The 20,451-nt window shown below is 37.0% G+C and overlaps 1 protein-coding gene across 5 annotated transcripts in view; it reads right to left on the bottom strand.

The window, feature by feature from the left end:
• SEMA3A (semaphorin 3A) overlaps positions 1-20,451 on the bottom strand; it is a 332,422-nt gene that overhangs the window by 113,746 nt on the left and 198,225 nt on the right. For all 5 annotated transcript variants that reach the window (XM_069801685.1, XM_069801683.1, XM_069801681.1 and 2 more), the window contains 2 exons: positions 7,199-7,356; positions 4,400-4,462 (listed from right to left, as the gene is read on the bottom strand). In XM_069801685.1, the coding sequence (XP_069657786.1) occupies positions 4,400-4,462; positions 7,199-7,356 (221 nt within the window). The remainder of the gene's footprint in view (positions 1-4,399; positions 4,463-7,198; positions 7,357-20,451) is intronic.

Raw genomic sequence — 20,451 nt, 5'->3', positions numbered from 1 at the left:
CATCTGTAGTGTAAAGAGTCTTACTTCTTCTTAACTAGGAATAGGTTTCTGATCTAAAGCGATTCCAAATTACCACCAAGAGAACTACTGAGTATAATAATGTCAACCACAGTTGAATTCAGGTAAGAGTTAATAACTAGGTAAAATTTAATGGCAATTAAATAGCCCAAGTAGGTGTCCATCTCCTATAAATTATAATACAGTCAGTGCTAATACACACACAATTGTGCTGATACACTTTAGCTGTTAAGGGAAATGACACAAAAGTGTAATTCTCTGTATGGACCTGTTTGTTCATTTGACAGAGCAATATGTAGGAGCTTGCTGGTATCAGGTAAAAGCAATTGGTACTCTTTGTATCTATTTGTATATCAACATTTATTTCTCACCAGAAATATCCAGGGAGAAGCCATTTTCATACAGCATGCAAACTGTGTATAAGTATCTGTCATCATGTAGCTTGTCCTATGTGACTTTGTTAAAGTACCCATTGAAATTTTAAAGATTTATACATGTCAAGGCCAGAAGGGACCATTTCAACAATTTAATTTGAGCTGGGATCTTTAAAAGTGACTAAATAAATTAGATAGTCAAATCACACTTGAAAATAACATCCTAAGGTGCCCTTCAAAAACACATCTTTAAAGCTTTCAAGTTGTGGAAATCTATCATACCCTTTAATAGGAATTTCTCTGATTAATTGTGTACCATGTGAACTATTGCTATGGTGCCTCAGCCAAATCTAGTGCAGAGATGTATCGACTAAACAGCAGCCAAAACTTTTAAAACAATAGCAAATTAATAGTTTAAGGACAAGATGAGCTTTCCAGTCAAGAAGCTATTCCTACCCTATCCCTACCTGCAAAACTAACTAGTGTTTCTACTAACTTTTGTAAATCACTCAAGCTTTGCTTTGCTGGTTTATGACATCCCAGGAATGTCAGAGTGGAACTGGAGCCACTTTTTTTTTTTCCCAGTTACCTATTATTTAACCCATATGTAATGCAGAGGTTTCCATGTGTTTCTGCTGGGTCCCAGGTGCCTGTGAGAGCTTAAAATCAAAACACTGAGGCTCACTAGTGAGGGATATGACTAGCAGCATGTCTGTACTGTAAGTTCAGTATAAAAGCTGAGAAGTATTCTGTAGAGACTTTGTCTTCTTTGATCATTACCAAGGTCTGGCCAGGAATCGTGAGAAATATTCACGGGACTTACAGCAACCAGAATACATCAAATGAGAGACTGAAATCCAGAATAGCAAGAAATCCTCACAGAATTGCTCATTTAGTTGAATTACGTAAGCAAATATTTTATTTGTTATTCATAGTCTTTAATTTTTCATGAACAATGTTACTTTGGTGCTTGTGATACTCTATATCGAGGAAATGGAAATATATATATTGTAATACTAAGTACTTAACATGGGACAGTAATTATGATTTTATTGGAAAAATCTGTATTTTGTGGGAAAGTGTAGCACTTGTTAGTTAGCTTCTATCAGAGAAGTCCTGCTGTAAGTAAGTATTGCATAGCTGGGGGGAGTCTTTCAGCCTCTCTTCTCAGCTTACCCATCTAAAAAACAGACCCAAAGCATACTTTAAAAGGTTTATCTACCTATACAGTGAGCAAAGCTTAACTAATTAACATATACTAAGCCCTTTAAGAAACAGAAATGAAAAGGACTGCTCAAGGAACAAAGGGATATCAGGAGAGCGGGAAGAGCCCAAGTCGGCCGCTCTCCTCAAATCCCGCGTGGACTGTCCTGAGCTACAAACCTGCTGTGCCTAGATTGGCATGACTGACAGCGTCAGGATCAGGAATCCCTCTGAAGGAGTGAAAACGACAGTAAATTACCTCTTATAATTATGAGAGGAAATCTCGGAGGTCATAGCTGAGGTTAGCAGTGGGGCAGAGCTGGGGTTATACTTGTGCTGCAGCTGCTGCAGTGCACCTGGCCTATTAGTGGGGACTTGCATTTTCAGCACTGACTTCCCCTGGAGATCAATAATTAAAAAAAGTTTTTTAACAAGACCTCGATGTAGAAGTATAGACTGTCATGTAGAAAGTTCTGAACCATCACAAATGAAGAGTATCTAATATCTTAGCAGTGGTACATGCTGAAAGCAGTATTAAATCAAGCATGTTTTATATGCCACTTTATTTGTCCTCTATTTTTCTTGTTCCCTCTAATGAGAGTCTGTTGAGTTATTTTTATGGCCTTTACATTTCACACTCCCAAGGTACTGACAATGACTTTAAGGAATAAATGAAGGAGGAATAATAAGTTTCTTAAATGATCTGTAATCTTGATCTGTAATTACAGTTAAAGCAGTAACATTAAATACTTTGTAATGCACTGTTTTATGGCAAGAATAGATAGCTGTAAATATTTAAAGAAGATGACCTGGACACACCAAGACATATATTCCATCTTTCTAGCTGCCTGCCAAAACTGGACCCACATTACATACAACCTATGCATTTGGTTTTTGTTTTTTTTTTTTTATTTTTCACCTACACTTTTAGAGAAGACTAAAAATTAAAAAAAGAAAGCAAAACCCCAACAACCCATATACGTGCAAAATGTTTATGAAAACAAATTATCTGATTCTAGCAACATTGTGCTGTACTACTGTTTTCCTCAGTTTGGGCTGCAGTGTGTTGTGAATTCTGTCCTCCTGTTTTGCCTTATTCTTGTCAACCAACTCATGGGAGTGCTGCTTCTAATGCGCAGGATCATAGCAGGCAGCTAATGCACCAGGGTCACACACAGCATTGGGGTGTGGTATTGGCTTCACCTTTTACTCGTGATCAGCAGGCGTAGCTGCCTTAATATCATAGGAATCAGGGTGAATAAAGTAGTTACAGCACAAATAATCAGAGGATGGGTTTCTGAACTTCGCAGCTCACTCCAGAATAATAGTGCCTCTGTTTACAATGAACGGATTGGAATCAGCCCGGTGCAACGTATAAAACATCCTCTTTCTTACTATTGTGAATTTCTAAAAATAATTATTAAAAAATAAAAGAGTATACTTTCATTCTAAGCGCTGAATCTCTTATTAATATTCTAGGCTTCAAACCTAGCTATAAAAAAATCTACTTAATGTAATATCATAATACTTAGCATAAGATCAAGCTGCAAGGTTAGTTAATTTGCTCAGACATTTAACACTAGCCTTATTTTTTTTTAACCTTGAATATTAGATATTTTAGTCCTCACCTTGCAATGTACTCCTGAAAATTATTTGTGAACATGAAGAAGGATTAATTTAAATGTATTATTTCTATGTAATGAGATAGGCCAAGTGTCTGGTACTTTAGCTGTCCCTTCACAGATATAGCTTAGCCCATATTTCTTAGTTTGTACCTAATCCACCTCTACTGCTCCCAAATGCCTTTTTATGAAGACAACTGTCCTCTATGGCCTAAGTAAGGACTGATGAAACTATTTTTATTATGACCTAGGAAATTATTCAAATGGAGCTCTCTGGAGGCATATGGTTGGCATTATGAATATTTTACGGAATCATCTCTGAAAATCAGGCCAATAGCATATACACACGGGGCCAAGTTCCACTCTCAGTTATACCTTGGCAACCACAATGATTTCCCATTTGGCTATGCTATGCAAGTATTTATTTGGCTTGTTGCATGCATGTATTTTTTATCTTTTTTTCCCTTCTTCAGCCTTGTCTTCCCATTTCCAATATTGTTCTTACAAAGAAGACAGTTATTATCAGTGTGGAATGATTATTATCTGGGGGCTAGTGGCTATGTCTGTCCTACCTCATAAATACAGGCAATAAGATGTACACAAGAATGAGGGAAAATGTAGAGAAAATTATGCCTAGTTTAACAGTGTTTTCCTGAGGCACCAAAACTGATGCAGAATGTTAAAACCACTTTGACCTCAATCTTGCTGTGAACTCCATGCAGGAAAGAGCTCAGGGAAACCCACTGACTCCAGTGAGATGCCACAAAGAGAGAGCACTTCTCAGAACTCACTGTAGGACTGGGACCTGGAGCAGGGCAAATATAGGTCAAAATATTATGTACCCTGAGATCACGAGACAAGTATACAAGGGTTAATATTTCTCATTCTGATGTCTCTCCTCCCTTCTCTTTCTTTTTTTTTTTTGTTTTGTTTTGTTTTCAAATAAATTCTATTTAATTTGCATGTATTCCATTTATAAATTTAAACCCTTGGTCATGAAGATGAGATTTCATTATTTTGAATAAGAAAGCTGAGATGAGATAACTCAAGGCTGAAGTTATGATCAGATGTGTGACCTTAGAGAGGAGGAAAAATACTTTAAGAATTAACACAATAAGACACAATAAAATATTTACAATGTTTTATAAAAGAAAAAGAAATGTTAAAAAGATTTGTACTTACCAGAATATCTTTTCCAGCCCACTTGCACTCATCCCTTCGGGAATGAGATACAGGCCAAACAATCTAAAGACAGAGAACAAAAATCACGTTGTGTTATTTCAGGCTTCAATAATCACAAATTGCAGACCAAATGCTACAGAGTCTCTTTACCCAGTTTCTCTTTTCCCCATTCTTTTCCTTATTTCCTTTTCTTCCATAAAATTTGACGACAAAGAAATGAAATTATAGGAGCAAAATAGAGATAATAGGAATCACAGTAAAAACAATCTTGAATATAGTTGTATCGTGAATCTTAGCAGTGAATCTTGTATGCTAACGATAAGACGGCTGACTCTCCATTGAGTGTTCTTTCACTGTTTTAAATCTGATGTAACGGAATGGAGACTGAGAGCAAAAAATCGCAGATACTTACTAACAATAAATCGGATCTATGTGAAATGCGATCTCAAGTTAGAGTTACAGCATCAGAAATGAGGTGTTTGCCTCTTCAGTGTATCTACTAGTTCATTCTTTTACTAAGTTTAGTTAATTAAATAATAAAAAGGAAGCCATGGTATTTGAAAAATATCACACCGTCAAAATAGAAATGTTTATGCTGTTCCTATAGAGCTACCCTAACACAAGTAAACCTAAACCTAGGTTTACTGTAGTGTTTGCTTAGCAGAAAATGGATCTCACCTCATACAGAGAAAATCCAGAGACGTTCACAGTCAATTATTCATGTTTTTTTGAAAAGCTTTTAGGAATTACATATAGAATAAAACATGATCTTCCCATAAAATGCCAGGCTATTCATTTGGGAGCCTCAGATAATGCAATATGAATGGCCATAAGTCTGGACTACAGCCTTGGTGTTCAATATAGTTCATTAAAGAAAGGAAAAGGCTAAGTATTCAAAAAGAAAAGAAAAAAAAAAGAATATGGATGACAGAAGAGGTTGAAGGAGGTGTTATATATGACATTTGAAAATACACTTTGCAACCACATTTTTAAATTCAAAATTTTCTTAAAACTTAATGAAATCCAAACTGAAATCCAAACAGCAATCGAACATCTTAAGTCTATAAAATAAGGCTGAAAATTTTATGAGCACATTCTCTCTCAAAGGATTCCTGCTACTTCCTGTTTCTATTCTCAGCTTAAAATGTGCAGAGACATGTGAAAATTTGAATTTACTAGGTTGAAAAACATTAACCAAACTTCCGAGATCTCCCAAAAGGACCAGTTCAAATTCAGTTCAATTTTTGGGCAAAGATTTCAGTATTATTCAAACCAGTATTCTAATCCATAAAATGAATGGCTAGATGTTCTTTTTCCTTATTCTCACAGCACAATATTTTCCTCTAATTTGGTTTATAAGTCAGCTAAATTGAACTGCTGTTAACAGACTGGAAAGTTTGGCTTTTTGAGTTGTGCTCCTTTGGAGTCCTATGTTGCTATCAGTATTTAGGCAGAAACCTTAGTTCTTTTTTACATGGTGGAAGCAACAACTAGTGAAGTTTGATCTCAAGTGGAGCACTGGCTGCATTGTAAGTTTGACTGAAGTTTCTTCTGTGACCCTCTAATAAGCAGATCCCAAAATTCTTTAAGCCTTTTGTCTATTCTTAAATCTAAAGGCTAAATTGTAAATCTGTTCCTGAAGTCTGTTGCCAACGTTGCCGACAACAATTCTTTATTTAATATATTAATATTTGTATGCAATTTCAAATAGTGTTCTAAAGGTATCTGAATACATAAGTATGTAAGATACAATTCCTCCCATTCTACAGAGCTGTTTTCTGCAATGGAAACACCTTCTTTCCTTTAATTATTCCAGATGTTTTGCACATTAAGCTATCAATCCCTCAGAGAATTCAAATAAATAGCTAGTTTCCTTTATAGCTGCTCTAAAGAGAATAGAAAAGAAAATACCCAGTTTTCCTTTTATCCTTTTTCCTTAGAGAATACAAATGAATAGCCTGTCTTCTCTCTGAACAGAAAACACAAGGTATTTATTGCTATCATCTTAGGAAGCTAATAGTTAAACGGGCAAAAGGTCAGGAACACCAAGAAAAAAAAATCCCTGGGTATTGAAGCAATATATCTCATAAAAGAATACTCCCTGGATTTTGAAATGTGCCATCAAAATACTTAATATAACAAATCAAACCTCCATCTCATTGTTTACCTTCTTAGCATTTTGTCTTATTAAAATGTATGAAAAATGGAATTATTTATTTAGACCCCAACAAAAGAACATCACTGAACTGTTTGTCAGCTTCTAATTTGTCACCAACTTTTACTGGAAAATTATACTCCCCATCAAGGATGGCAAGATTTTATGGACCTATTCCTCTTTTATTAATACTAAATCTGTTTTGGTTTGAAAGCAGCAGAAGCAGAGTGCCTACAAGTGCTGGGATAAAGGAGAGAAATCAATATTTAGATTCCCAAACAGCTTCTTTTTATCTGCAAACAAATACAGAGTAATAAGGCCTTTTTGTGCAAACTGTTATAACAGTTGTTTGGGTTTTTTAGCAGTAAACATGAAAGTATGTCTTGTTTGGGAAATAGCTGGATTATCCACTTATTTACTTTCTCATAGTTTGAAAAAAAATATTGTAGATTATATAGTTACAGGTTATAGGCTTATTATAAATTTCTCTTCATAAAGTCAGCAGATGTTTTTGTTGTAATAGTATTCCTGACACCCAAACACTGACGACATAATTCATATGGTGCCCAACATAGTCTGAGTAATAACAATTCTGCAACATTAAAAGTATATATTTACATTGTACAAAACATGAATGAAAGTACCTTTTGATATTCCTTGATATTAACCAGATTGAAAGAAAATATGTGATCCTTTGCTCCAACATACAGCCGACTGCGTTCTTCATCCAAGAGGAAAGTATGATAACTGGAGCTATTAGCTAGTCCGTTGAAATTGATTATATTGTTGGATTCCAACATTTCTGTAAGATAAAGGTAATGCTTTTGTTGTTAATATGTTTGATAAAATACAGATGCATATTTTGACTTGTACAGATTTCATTTTAGAAATGCATACTTGTGGAGTAGAAACCAGTGAAAGCATTATGTACCTGGGCCCATGAATGTTTTTCTTTCAAGTACCGAAACCCAAACTGCTTGTGAGATTCAGCTCTATATTAAACAAAGGTCAAAACACCAGTGAAATCAATTAAAAGCCTGTATGAGGTTTTAAGTAGTAAAATTCTATCCATGTAACTCGTCAACTGTTGGACAAAGTTCAATTTTGCTCAATCAATGAGATTTACAAGGATAAACCTGAGGATGACCAGCTGATAAAAAACACATCTAAACACAAAATCGCCTACTTTCAGCATACAAAACTATTTCATACAGATCTGTAAGTTATAAGAAAGGGGATAAGAATGACTAGTTGACAAGATAAAATAACATGTACAATCTATTCTTACATGTAATATTATCTTCCCAGCTTATTGACACAGGCAGTGTGTTGTTCCCTTGCTTGGAATTGTGTATTTATCCATCACAAAAAGAAAACTAGAGAAGGTAATTTTGCTTCTGTTTAAACTCAATAATAATTTTCTAGTTCCCATACTCCTCACAGAGCCATTGCACTTGCCAAGGACAGGATTTTTTTAAGTACAAGGATCTACAGAATCCTCTTAGCTGTTTACAAACATTAACAAAGGCATACGCATTTCCCTGAAACCGCTTAAAAATATTTTTTCCATAAGATAATACAGACCATATTAGTATAAACTTTCATGAAAATGCTCTTTCTATATTCCTGTCTATCTACATTCATATAAGGACCAAAGCCAAATCATCTCTATTATTTCAAGTCACGTCTGCGCTAGTAAGTCATCGACAAGAAACTTTCCCTGTGATGACAAATCCTATGCGGTTCAAGTCCCAGCCTTGTGATGTGCGGAGGCAAACACACAGTTTTAGGAGCAGCAGCAGTTCCATCGACGCCAGTGCAGCTCCTCACACAGCACCCATGAAGGCAGATGCAAAAGGGAGTGAAAACATTGGGATCCAAGGGCTGACGGGTAGAGGGCATGGCCAGACCCTCAGGCATCCGATGTCTGTGTTAGCTCTGCCGTATGTGCAAGCCAAGGACAAGTGTCGCTCCTCTCAAAACAGCTGCCGAATGCCTAGATGTCTAGGATTTGCCTAACAGTGCAGCTACCTGCTGTGACTTTCTGGTTTTCAGTAAGAACACTCCCATTTTCCACCATTCCTCCAATTGATGAGTGAGCATAAGGTAGCATCCCCTATGCTGCTAAAAGTCAAGGTCAAACTGCTGTTAAAACAGAAGCTTCTGCTTAATTTTCTTTTTAAACTCGCTTTCCTTCTTTTTTTTCCCCTTCTTTTATTTTAACCAGAACAAGTAAGATGTTAGGTGGGGCTTTTTTGGACCTACATAATAGTGGTACTTATTTTAAAGAATTTCAGCACCTGCAGCTTAGTAGTCCCACAGATGTTAAACCTATTTTTCACATTCACTTATACCAGGTGGATTTTGAAGCAGGCTGATACTCTATAATGGCAAGAATTAGTAGGCAACATATTCAAGGAAGGTAAGGGTAACACTAAGAGTTGCATACCATTCAGGCTAGCTTTGCCCCAGTATTCTTTGCACTTATTTGGAAAAACTCTCACCAGCACCAAAAAGAGTTAATTTGCACAGCAGTGTAGCAAAGTGGCAGAGCATGCACTATATTTTGTTCCCTATTCTACGTTTTTTTTCTGGCTACATATAACTATACATTTGTATTACAGAATACTTTTTAAAACTTGTACTGCTCAAGACTTAAGTTCTCAATTATTTTTTTTTTTAATGTAACAAGAAGAAATCAAATCACCCCAAGCAGTCTTGTCAAAATAATTCTTCTGGCTTCCTGCCAAGTTCTAGAATTTGACTGTATTGTCCTCCAGTTCACTTATTTGCATTTTGTTAGAGACTTTACTAATTCTCTTTACATTGTAATGACTGATTCAGATGTTGAATGTCGACTTGCTGAATAGTGAGTGATGCAGATGATTGATTGCTTAACTTGTCTTAGAACTCTCTTGGCTAGAAATGCTTTGCTGTCATCTGTATCTGATCATTTTTCTTATAATATAGCTGTCAGAAACCTTTGTAATTTTTTCATCTTTCTTGGTTTGAACTCCCATAGGTATGATTCTGCCCTTTGTGACTGCGGCATAAAGACAAGTGTCTGCTGAAGTCAATGTTACACAAATGTAAAACTGATGTAAATTGAAATAAGACCAGTTAGGCACACAGCTACTTGGTTTAAAACCAGCCTGATGTGATTTTGCTAATGCTGAGTTCTAAATCTTCACATCCACAGATGGTGATTGATGTTTTCTTTTCTTTCTAATATTCACGAAAAATGTTAGATCATAACATTGGAGCCTAAGGTTTATTACGGCCAAGAGTAAATTACATCATCATCTTCACTGTTCATGTGTCTCAACAGTAAAACTTAAAAGGACCAGGTGTAGCTGTGCAGGGAAATTTATTTTTTTTTTTCTTTTAACTTTCTGTGACTCTTTAGAGTATGCAACAATGTTAAAGGTAACACTGGGGTTTTTTTTGTGAACAGGAAACTTAAAGTCAAATTAAAAGCTAAATACCATTGCCTTCTCTAAGATTAGGACAGTTCTCCTGGGTTTTAGTCCAGTATCTGTTGTGTTGTCCCATTATTGATTTTTGCAGGAGATGACCAGATTTCCAGGGTCTGTTGCCCAACAGATTAGGCCTAAGTATATTCCAAGCAGTGTATTTCAAATCATGTGAAATCAGGTTTCTCCCTGTCAGGAATCAGGCTGAGAATATAGGTTGAGGAGAAAAATGTCCTTTGGGTGCTGATGATTCTCATTCACTACTAATTTAGTTAGGATTGAGTTACATCACAACTAAGAGGTGAAAACCTAAATAATCTCTGCAGTTCCTCTGCTGATTATTCTAACTTACATGTATTCCTCCAGTGATGAATATGGCTTCATATGACATTCTGGAAAGGGCTGTTGAAGGGCAAAGCAATGACATTTGCACAATCAATACAAATTAAGTATTCCACTTCCTCAAATTCATTAGTTTCAAAGTGTTTACCACCCAGTGTCTTTTCAGTATCCAGCCAGTGATTGTTGCTGAGAGAATGACAGAAACACCAGTGACAGGGCACGCTCCCAGAAGGGCACTGACATCCACCAATTCTGTTAAATGTCAGTCAGTCATGCTGGCAAGGTACATGGCTGATCAGTGCTAAAATAAACCAAGATTTACAGCAAAGATTGCACTGCAATGACAAGAGGAAAATTATGAATGCCTTCAGTAAGTCAATTGAATTAATACTGTTGACTATGCATACCCTAATTCTTTTCCATTTGTTGTTGTTGTTGTTCTTATTAAAGGTTGGCATATCTATGACCTATGCAGACAGGTAATGGTTGCCTGTCCTTAAAGTAATTTTTTTACTTCCTCTATGCTTTGTCCAGTTACTTTTATTGCAAAGATGGCAACATTACTCCCATCAGTTGTTGCAGCCAAGTACCATTTCTTCAGTAATTGCTCAGAGAGCATTTTCTTATTTCCTTTTGACACATCCTCAGCTGTAGTCATGCCTGTTGTTTTGAACAGGAATGAATGAACCCTATAAAACTAACCACTGCACATTATGACTGTAGTATTGTCTATAAAATCCTCTGTGAGGTATATTTAGAGTGGGTGGTGATATTTTGAAGGTAATGAAGACTTCATTGCTTTTGTTATTGGTGCTTGCTTCCCACATTTATGAAGAATGTTGCAGGTGACCAAAACTAACGGTTTGAAATGCACCATATCTTAAAAACCATCATATTATAATGAATTTTCACTTGCGATGATCGCTGAAACCAGCTGGAGGTTGAGTTTCTCAAGGTTTGTGGGCCAGATTCTTCTACTAACCACTTCACTTCAACTACCTTTAATTCAGTCCTGACTCGCTTGCTCCCTCTTACTCTCCTTTCTGCAGGCTTGAAGTATTTGACCTTTTTCAATGCGCCTTTCTGTAGACTCTGCATGGTCTTTCTTCTATTAACTGATGTTTCTGTTGATCCAGCCTGACTTGTGTCAGAACATTCACTTTGCCAGACCAAGCTGGCAAATTTACAGAAGAAAACTAGTCCCTAACTCTTGCCTTCCTTTTAATACACGGTTATTTAATTTGCTAATGGAATCACAACTTAATAGCATGTATGTGCACAGAGGGCCAAATTCCTGCAATGAAATCCATGGAGATATGCATGCACAAGGAATGTAGATTTGGTTTATTTTTATGACACGCTTTTCATTAAAGAATAAGCCAGAAAACCACAGCTATAGCTAAGATGAATACAGTCAGGCAGATCCTGAGGTTTGCTTTATCCATGGTTGGTATTTCACTGTAAACCTTGTTATATGTCTGTGTTCCTTCAGCGGAGTTTGTCAAGAGGAGAACATAACAAAAGAAAACCATCTTATTTTTTACTTATCTACTACCAGGCAAACTATCTTTTTAGTGAGAGGGAGTTTGTCTGTGTAACAAGTTAGAAAATTTGTGAACTTTGGCCTGCATTCCTGTTATAGACTTCACGATAACATGCCAGCCAAGATTATTTTTGTTGATAAGGATCAAAGTGCCATGACAATTTCTAGGAAAATCAGTTTCTAGAAAAATCCCGGTTTCCTCACTAGGATTCGGATCTGGCCCTGTCCTATTACTGGTGACTCTGCAGAGTGACTGGATTACACAGGCAGTTCTGCTCGTCATAACATGCTTGTGAATCAAATGAGTGGGTTGCAGGTTGCACAAAATTCTCAACCTTCATTCCCTTGCCAGCAACGATAAGATCTCGCTGCATATCGCCTAGCAGTAGATAAAAGATGAGTCAATGCGTATTATGCCATCAAACAGGGATTTTGCTGAATTGTGAGCAATGCCTCCCACAACTTCATGCTAGAACATTTCCTTCTTCTCTGGCCAGGCTTTTACTTTGGCTACAGAGTATCAGGTGGCCACATGTTTGCACATGCATTTGTTGCTTACACAGATGCATATTGTGTCTGTTCTGTATACCAGCATGTATATCTGTCTAAATAATCCTGGGTATACATTAGTCGTTACTCTTTGAGTGCTTATTTGCTGAATTCTAAGATACTAATTCTACCATGCATGGAACGAAGTGGCTATTTTAACTTCCAACTACTCCTGTAGCTTCCCCATTTTATTTCTCTCAGTGTAGATGGTAAAGTCTGCCCCTGTCAAACAGTTAAGGAAAAGGCATGGACTGGCAGGAAATCAAGACAGCTTCCTGCAAGGTGTTAGCCAGCAGAGCTTATGTGGCAAAACCAGGGATATAAGCAGGGAAAAGGCACCGGATTTGTTGTGAGTCCATTCCCCATCTGAAAGAGACAACAGCTGCCGTGCACACAGTGGGGTATGTCAGTGGGGTATTTCCATATATTATAAAAGTTGACAGGAATGAACTCAGATGGGTGCTGTGTCAGGTGTCTGAAACCAGGTGAGCTTGACCCCATCCCAAGTCTAATGCTTAGTAACATGGCCTGAAGAATAACTTCTCCCCCCCACCCGCCTGGATTTCATTACTTTATACCTCAATTACTTTCTTTCATCTACACCTCAGACATCACTGGGACCTTAGGATCCAGCCCTTAGTGAGAAGAATGGTTCAGCAGCCCACTCTAAGGAAAAATAAGAATCTTGCTAACAGTCTATGGTATATTTGAAACTTCTACAAAGTAATTAATTGAAACAAAGGCCAGCTAATTTATCTATTGTTTAATATTTCATCTGAGAAAAAAGAAAAAAATAATTTAAAAAATAATTGCAGAAACCTTTGTTTTGTTACATCTTTAACTGGTCAGGCTATCAGTCTTTTAGTAAATCCAAACTGTTCCAGTACTTCCAAACTATTTTTAACAATTAGCCTTTGATTTCATATTAGGAGCAGAAGAAAAAAGACACAGAAAAATTATCAACCCTCCCCCAAAAACCTTACGCTTTCACATAATTTTAGAATTACACTGCTTGGGAATATCAGAAAGTGATCAGTTTTATCTGAAATGAAAAAAATCCACAGGTTTATAAAGTGTATGAGATCACATAGTGCAATAAGTGGTTTATCCATTTTTAGAAATGTAACATGAAAACTTTTGTAATCAGCACCTTTGTTTTTTTGCTACATTATGAGCCAGATAAACTTGAAACTACACAGCATTTGTTGTTGATGGCAATTCAGTGTTATTGTAATTTGAATGAGATAAATCACTGGGAGAAAAGGGAGGGTTATCTTATCAGTAATCAAAATACAGTTGGAACAGAGCCTCTCACAGCTGTTCAATCAGTCTTAGCTTTCATCCTCTTCATCTACCTTATCATAACAGTTGCCAATCACCTGGTTTCACCGAACTCTACTGGAAGGAGAAAAAAAATGAACTTTTTTTTTTTGCTGTAAACTCTTTGTTTCTGAGAGAACACGTAGTTCAGAAACGTAGTTCAGGAAACTATGTTTTCATTACAATTTATCAATTAGAAGTAGCTAGGACAAGATATACAGTTTTTAGTGCACTCATGATGTAAACCAAGTATTTTAAATGAAACACTCCTGCCTACCTTCCACTGCAGCAAAGAAAACTTGAGGGCCATGAATATAGTTTGATTAAAACCAGATACTTGGAAGGAGGAATGTTGCACCAATGTTTTGTTTCAGTTGCACTGGCATAAGCATGGATTCCTTTGACTTCAGAATACTGATGCATATGTTTTTTATACTGTAAAACTGAGAGAAGATTTTAGCTCATTAATGTCAGTGCTATTTAGCTACATGACAGCCCTTAAAGTGTTTCTGATTTGAATAATTGAAGGGGTCACATGATATTTCAAAGACATAAAACATTTAGATTTTTAAAGCCAACCTGTGTTCCCTTTATTATTTGCATTATTTGTCCTTTTTTTTCCTCTGAAAGTGAATCCAGATTATCCCTATTGCTCAGCTGTTTTCTTATAAAACATGAGAAATATTAACCTCTGAGCTAAACAAAGACTTGTAGAGCTTGATTTCATATATTTGTAAAATTATTGTAACATCCCATATTATGAATTTGACTTTGTGAGAAAGGTTATGGCACATATTTAACTGTGAACTCCACATGTATTTAAGCACAAAATTGTTACAAAATCACAGACAATAAATGTTACCTATAGCATTTTTTTTGTGTGTGATGAATCAGGAAGAAATATATGATGGTGAAAAGAGATCAGGATCTGGTTTTACTAAGCAGTTATCTGTCTAAGAGAAAAATTATCTGGCTTAAGATTTGAGTAGGTAACATCTTTGCTACCTCCCATTTGTGCTGGTATAAGGAATGCTCAGGAGAACTAATGGAAGTGATGTGTTGTACCAATGAGCCCCCAGCTGTTAAGGACAACATCTATAACTCTCAAGGTTTTCCAAAATGTGGCAAAAAAATACAGCAAAATACTGAGCTAATGAGAATGGTTTCTAAATATGCTAACTCAAAGAGTAGAAACACTGCAGGCATGTTAACTCAGCCCTCTACCTTGGGTAATATATGCTCGGTGAGCTTGGTTAGCTCAATGTGGCACTGTATGACTCTAAATTGCACTGTCTGAGCTAGCACAGGTAAACAGCCAACTAAATCCCATTCATTAAGTAACTCAGTTATCAGATCTAGTTAGCAGTTCATCAGTTCTCAACTATTTGTATGATACTGCTGGAAAGTTAGTCTTCAACGAGCAGAACCGGTACTGGTTATCAAGAAAGGGAAATTGTGGGTAGTTGTCACTTCAAGGATTACCTTATCTATAAACAGTACCATCCTTGCCTCATTAAATATCACATCACAAAGGCATGAACACCTTTTCAATGACTAACAGCACAGATAGTTGTTTTCCCAGGGCACAAATGTATTTCATTTGGCCAAGCAGGAACGAGGTAGGAAGACAGTCACGTCCTATCCTCTGCATGGCCTATCCCCAGGTTGGGTCCAAGCATAGCATGGAACACAGTTTTTACTCACTGGCTGTTCCCCAAAAGAGCAAGATACAGATTTCCAATTCATGAACTTTTTCTCCCAGAACAAAATCAAAGCAGGAAAGGAACCGTTGCTCTCTAGGCACACCTGCTTGCTCAAAATATTGACCATGCTGCAGTATAGACACACCTGAGCTAGCTTGAAACTCGCTTATGTACTTGTAGTGTCTAACAACACCAGCTAAGAGGCCAGAAAAGATTAATTGATTTTGCTCCTCACTAATTGTGCCTCGATGAAGCTGCATGTTGAATGACTACGGTGTTACGTCAGGCTAAGCAGGCAAGCTACTTTGAAGTTAGCTCAGGGGATATGACTATATTTTGTCATAATCATGACAATGAAAGAAATTCAGATACATACACTTAATGTGAAGACAAAATGTCGACTTGCTGTTTTTTGCACAAGTACAAACTGAGAAGTTTTAGGTTTATTTATTTATTTTTAAAGTCAGGTCATTTTCCAAAGAACCATTCTTTCTGAAAAAAAAAAAACCAACTTCTCAGGTGAAAATAAAACTGTCTGGGTAATGTCAGAACCTGTCAAGATGTCTGGGGACTATTAACCAACAAACTACTTAAAATACCATGATGTTTTAGAAAATTCCTTTCTGAAAAGCTGGCCTAGTGAGGTCAGTTCATTTTTTTTCTCATTCATCTCCTAACAACACTGTCCTTTATTCTAAATTCCTAACAATTGAACCTGAAAGTCCAAAATCGGGTCAGTGTCTTTACAATTCACATACCATGGACAATCAGGAGTCAAAAGTAACAATACTGTCAATATGTGTATTGGAGTTACAGTTGTAATAATAAAATCCTTCCTCCTGCAAGTGTATTCCTTTTTCAGGGGAAAGAGTATTAAACTAAGAGTATTCTAACTCTTAAAGAAATCCTGGTTTCAGGTACAAAACCAATGTACTTCAAAAACAAGTGAGCTCATTTAAAAGAATTAATAAATATGAAGTGCTAAGTTTGTTAGGCATATCAGGGGAAATCTTCAAAAAGCCCACTGGTTTTATTTTTAAGTGTGACTTTGGTATTTGACAACCAAGTTACCATTGACTCTTGGTGAGACTTATGGGGTAGGTCCATGAAGGATTTAGATGTCAAATTTGAGAGTGTGAGACTGAGGGTAACCTGCAGTGGTTCACCCATCAGTGAGTGAGTGAGGGTGTGAACGCTTTCACTGGCGTAAGAGGCTGCAAGAGTGAGTGTCTCTCTACAGCTTAAAATACTGTGATGCAGGGGAAAATCTAGCAGAGGTAGATTTGGTCTGAAATTAAACAAGTCCTTCTTTGATATAATTTTTTTTTTTTAATTACTGAGCTGACAATATAAAGCTGCATGAATTATTTACTAAGGTGAATTAGTTAATATGCACAGTAGGGTTAGGAAGCTTCCCTGGAAATTTAGTTGCATATGCAAAATTGTAAAATAGAATAAGTAGTACTTGAGTTTTCAGAACTTCAGGGGCAGATTTATGATGGAAAATGCATTTGACCTGCTACAGAAAAAGGTCTTTTTATGCTTGAAAACCATGTATGAAACTCTTGTGTCTATCTGTGTTACAACTCTTCAAAGTCCTGTGATTAATAAGATGCAGATAGACTTTGGGGTAGTTCTGCTTGTAGGTAAATCATTATATTTTATATAGCAGCTGGTTTAGATGGACTGTGTCCAGGTTTTCTTATATGGGTACAAATCAGTGACCTCATATTTTCAATTTCAGACATAGCTATCAACACTCCTTCTGTTAAAATCTGGTTTTGTAGAGTGGGATCCACCCTTCACTTTGATCAGAAATCCAGCACTTTGAGGAATTGTCTTTTCACATTAATAGAACAGATGAGTAAAATTCATGCTTGGATTTACATCCTTCTCTTCTGATAGGTCTTGTTTCTTTTAATTCACAAGGGATGGTTTGGATGAATTTCAGCAAGGGGTGAAAGCACTGACTGCAGTTAAACAGTCTGTGTAGCTCACACACAGATACACACAGCTCTGCTAATGCACTTTAATTGCAGCAAAATAGAGGAGGGATTTCTTCTAACCACAGACCTTCCTTGCACAGAATTCAGTGCCAGAATAGTGTAAGTGATGAGGCCCAATTTTCCTCTTAATTTACCCTAATGAAAATCAATGGAGTTCCACCATGGATAAAAGTATTTCATTGCTGTGGTTCTGCAATGTGTGGAATATATTTAGTGTACATTAGATTAAATATTACTTCAAATTAGTTACCATAATTTATCAAATGTTTCCAGTTATACCTACAATCTGTTTAGGTTAGGTTCTGTACATCAGAAAGGAATTTCTAGTTCTTCCCTTCCATCTAAATGTCATAAACATAATTAATAATGAAACAGCAGCAAAGACCCCAATACCATTTTTCAACTCAAAGTGAATTTTCTCATGCTTAATGCTGCTCTATCAATCAAAGTTTTAAATTTCCTTCAGGTTACACAAACCAAACTAGTTCTACTTTCAATGTTTTTGCAATTATTACACGCTCAAATGGGGAACAAGAAATTTCTAGTTAACTGCTAGATTCAAAATGGAAAATAAACCTTAAATACAATTTTTACACTAATTTTCTGGATTCTGGGCATACTCCAAAGGGGCTGGGAGGAGTGTGTTTCTACCTAAAATTGCATTACATGCAAGCAAACTTTGAATTGCAATTCTGATAGCACCAAGAAATGATAGTGTGAAGCGCTTTAACTAGTTTTAAAATGTCCCCCAAAATATCTTAATCCACTTCACACAACACACAGTTAAGTCGTGGAAATTCTTGACATGGGCTGTTGTAAATGGTAAAATTGTTTATCTTTTCAAGGGGCAAAGTGATAAGATCAAGCAAAAGAAATCCTTAAAAGGCTATTAAATTTAGAGACACAGTCTCTAGCTCACCAAGTTCCTGAAATTCAAATTGTAGGACACTTCGAGAATATTCTGGGGAACTATCACTATCTGATTGACCTAACCCTATTATCTTCTCCTACTATGAAGAATCCCTATTACGGAAACCCCACATTATGTGTTTGCTTTGGCTGTGGTTGGAGTCAGCATATTTCCCTCCTAGTCACATGTGGATAAAAATGCAGCCATGACTTGAGTCTTGAGAAGAAAAGTGAAGATGCAAGACATGAAATGTAATTCAGCTGCCACTCCCTTCTCACCTGGACCACGCTCCGTGGCTGCCCGTGAGGCCTCCCTGACCCATCCTCCTCCCCACTCTGTCTCCCCTCCTCAAAGCCTTTGGGGCTGCCCCGGCTGAGTGGAAGTATTTGCAAACAGCATCATTTCACGCCGATTGAATCCATCTTCTGTAACAGCATTTCAACCCCTAATTCCTTCTAAATACCTTTTGTTTTGAAGTAACTTGTTCATCTTTTAAGTGAACACCAGAAAGACCCACCAGCAATTTCCAGTAGAGATGGAAGAGGGAAAGTGAGTGGATTATCAGCACTCAGGTAGCACCTGCTGTCTGGCTGGGCTTAATGCGTAACACGATTCGGATACAACTTTGTGGTGCTTGACCTCAGAGCACAAGTTCATTTGCTCAAAGACATGTCAGTGTAAATATAGTTGGATTTGTTTGAACACCAAATCACCTGGTGCATCAGGCTGTATTTAAAGCAGCCTCCGAAGGGGATTCAAAGCTAAGTGAAAGTAACTTTAGGATGTTTTGACTCTAAGCGCACTCGGCCAGTCCCACCTGAACCAGCTGACAGCAGGTTCCTGGTGGATGCTATCAGCTGAAATGGCCAAACTGCAGCATGTCCAGCCACATCTCCTCCTACCTTCTGCAGCAGATGTCAGTAAGAGAGAGGTGACATGCAGACGAATTACAATTGCAAAAGTGAAAATACCGTTCCAAAAGTAACAAAAACGTACGATATTTTATTCAGTGAAATTAACTGGGAGGGGAGGCGGGGAAAGCTGGTGTGACTGCCTACCATGCTAAAAATCCCAGTCAGTTTTTTTTTATTCTTTTCCTCTCTCTTTGTACTAGCACAAAGGAGGACTAGTCCACACCACTGATCCTAGGTGTCTCCTCAATCTAAATAAATGATAGTTTATTCATTGCATCAACACAATAGCATCATTATCCTCAGTGTTAGTATCAGGAATAAAGTTCAGTGGAATTTTGCAGCAGGGAACAGAAATAATGAAAGTTTTATGTTTCTGAGGCTCCTGTGGAATATCAATGAGAGTCAGTATATAATTTTTTGCTCAAGCCACGAGAACTGTGCTTTTCTTACCAAGAAAGAGATCAGAGAACACATTGATATCATTTACTTCGAGTCCCTGTCAGAACAGAAGCCTTTACAGGATGACCTGTAGACTGAAGGTATTAATGAAATGGCCCAGGCACAATGAAATGGAAAGCAGGGTTTGGCTTCTTTTCTTTATTATGTAAAATGAGAATTACCAAAACGTAATGATTTCTGCAAAATGTACTGCAAATTTTAATTTAGTTCATAGTTTCACACTCTACATTTCTTTGCACTTTGAGTGATTTAAAACAGGACTATTTTTCACCTGAATTCAGGAAACATTCTCCATTGGTACCAAATTGCCACACCTGCACAATGAGTTTAATGAATTGCTTACGCAGGTTGTGTAGCCTCAGTGTAAGTTTGGTTTATGTAAATGACACATTAAAAATCGGAATGTTTGGGGGGGGAAAGGCAGGGTACTTTCCACTTACCCTTCCAGACCCAATGACATTATTCATTCTCAGCAGCTCCACTGCTTACTCTGCTAATTTCGCCCCAAAAGAATGCTCCTTTGGGTGCAATATTCAAGTGTCTATGTATGTCAACTGCCACACAGGCTTCCAAATGCCTACGTTGATCCAAGATACCATGAATCACTGTTGACAGATGAGGAACATTCACACAAAACCCCGCTGAAAGTTAAGGGAGAACTCACATTTTTCCTTGATG

The sequence above is a fragment of the Haliaeetus albicilla genome, chromosome 14 (assembly GCF_947461875.1).
Source record: "Haliaeetus albicilla chromosome 14, bHalAlb1.1, whole genome shotgun sequence".
Lineage (NCBI taxonomy): Eukaryota > Metazoa > Chordata > Aves > Accipitriformes > Accipitridae > Haliaeetus > Haliaeetus albicilla.
This window is presented reverse-complemented; position numbering and strand designations above follow the sequence as displayed.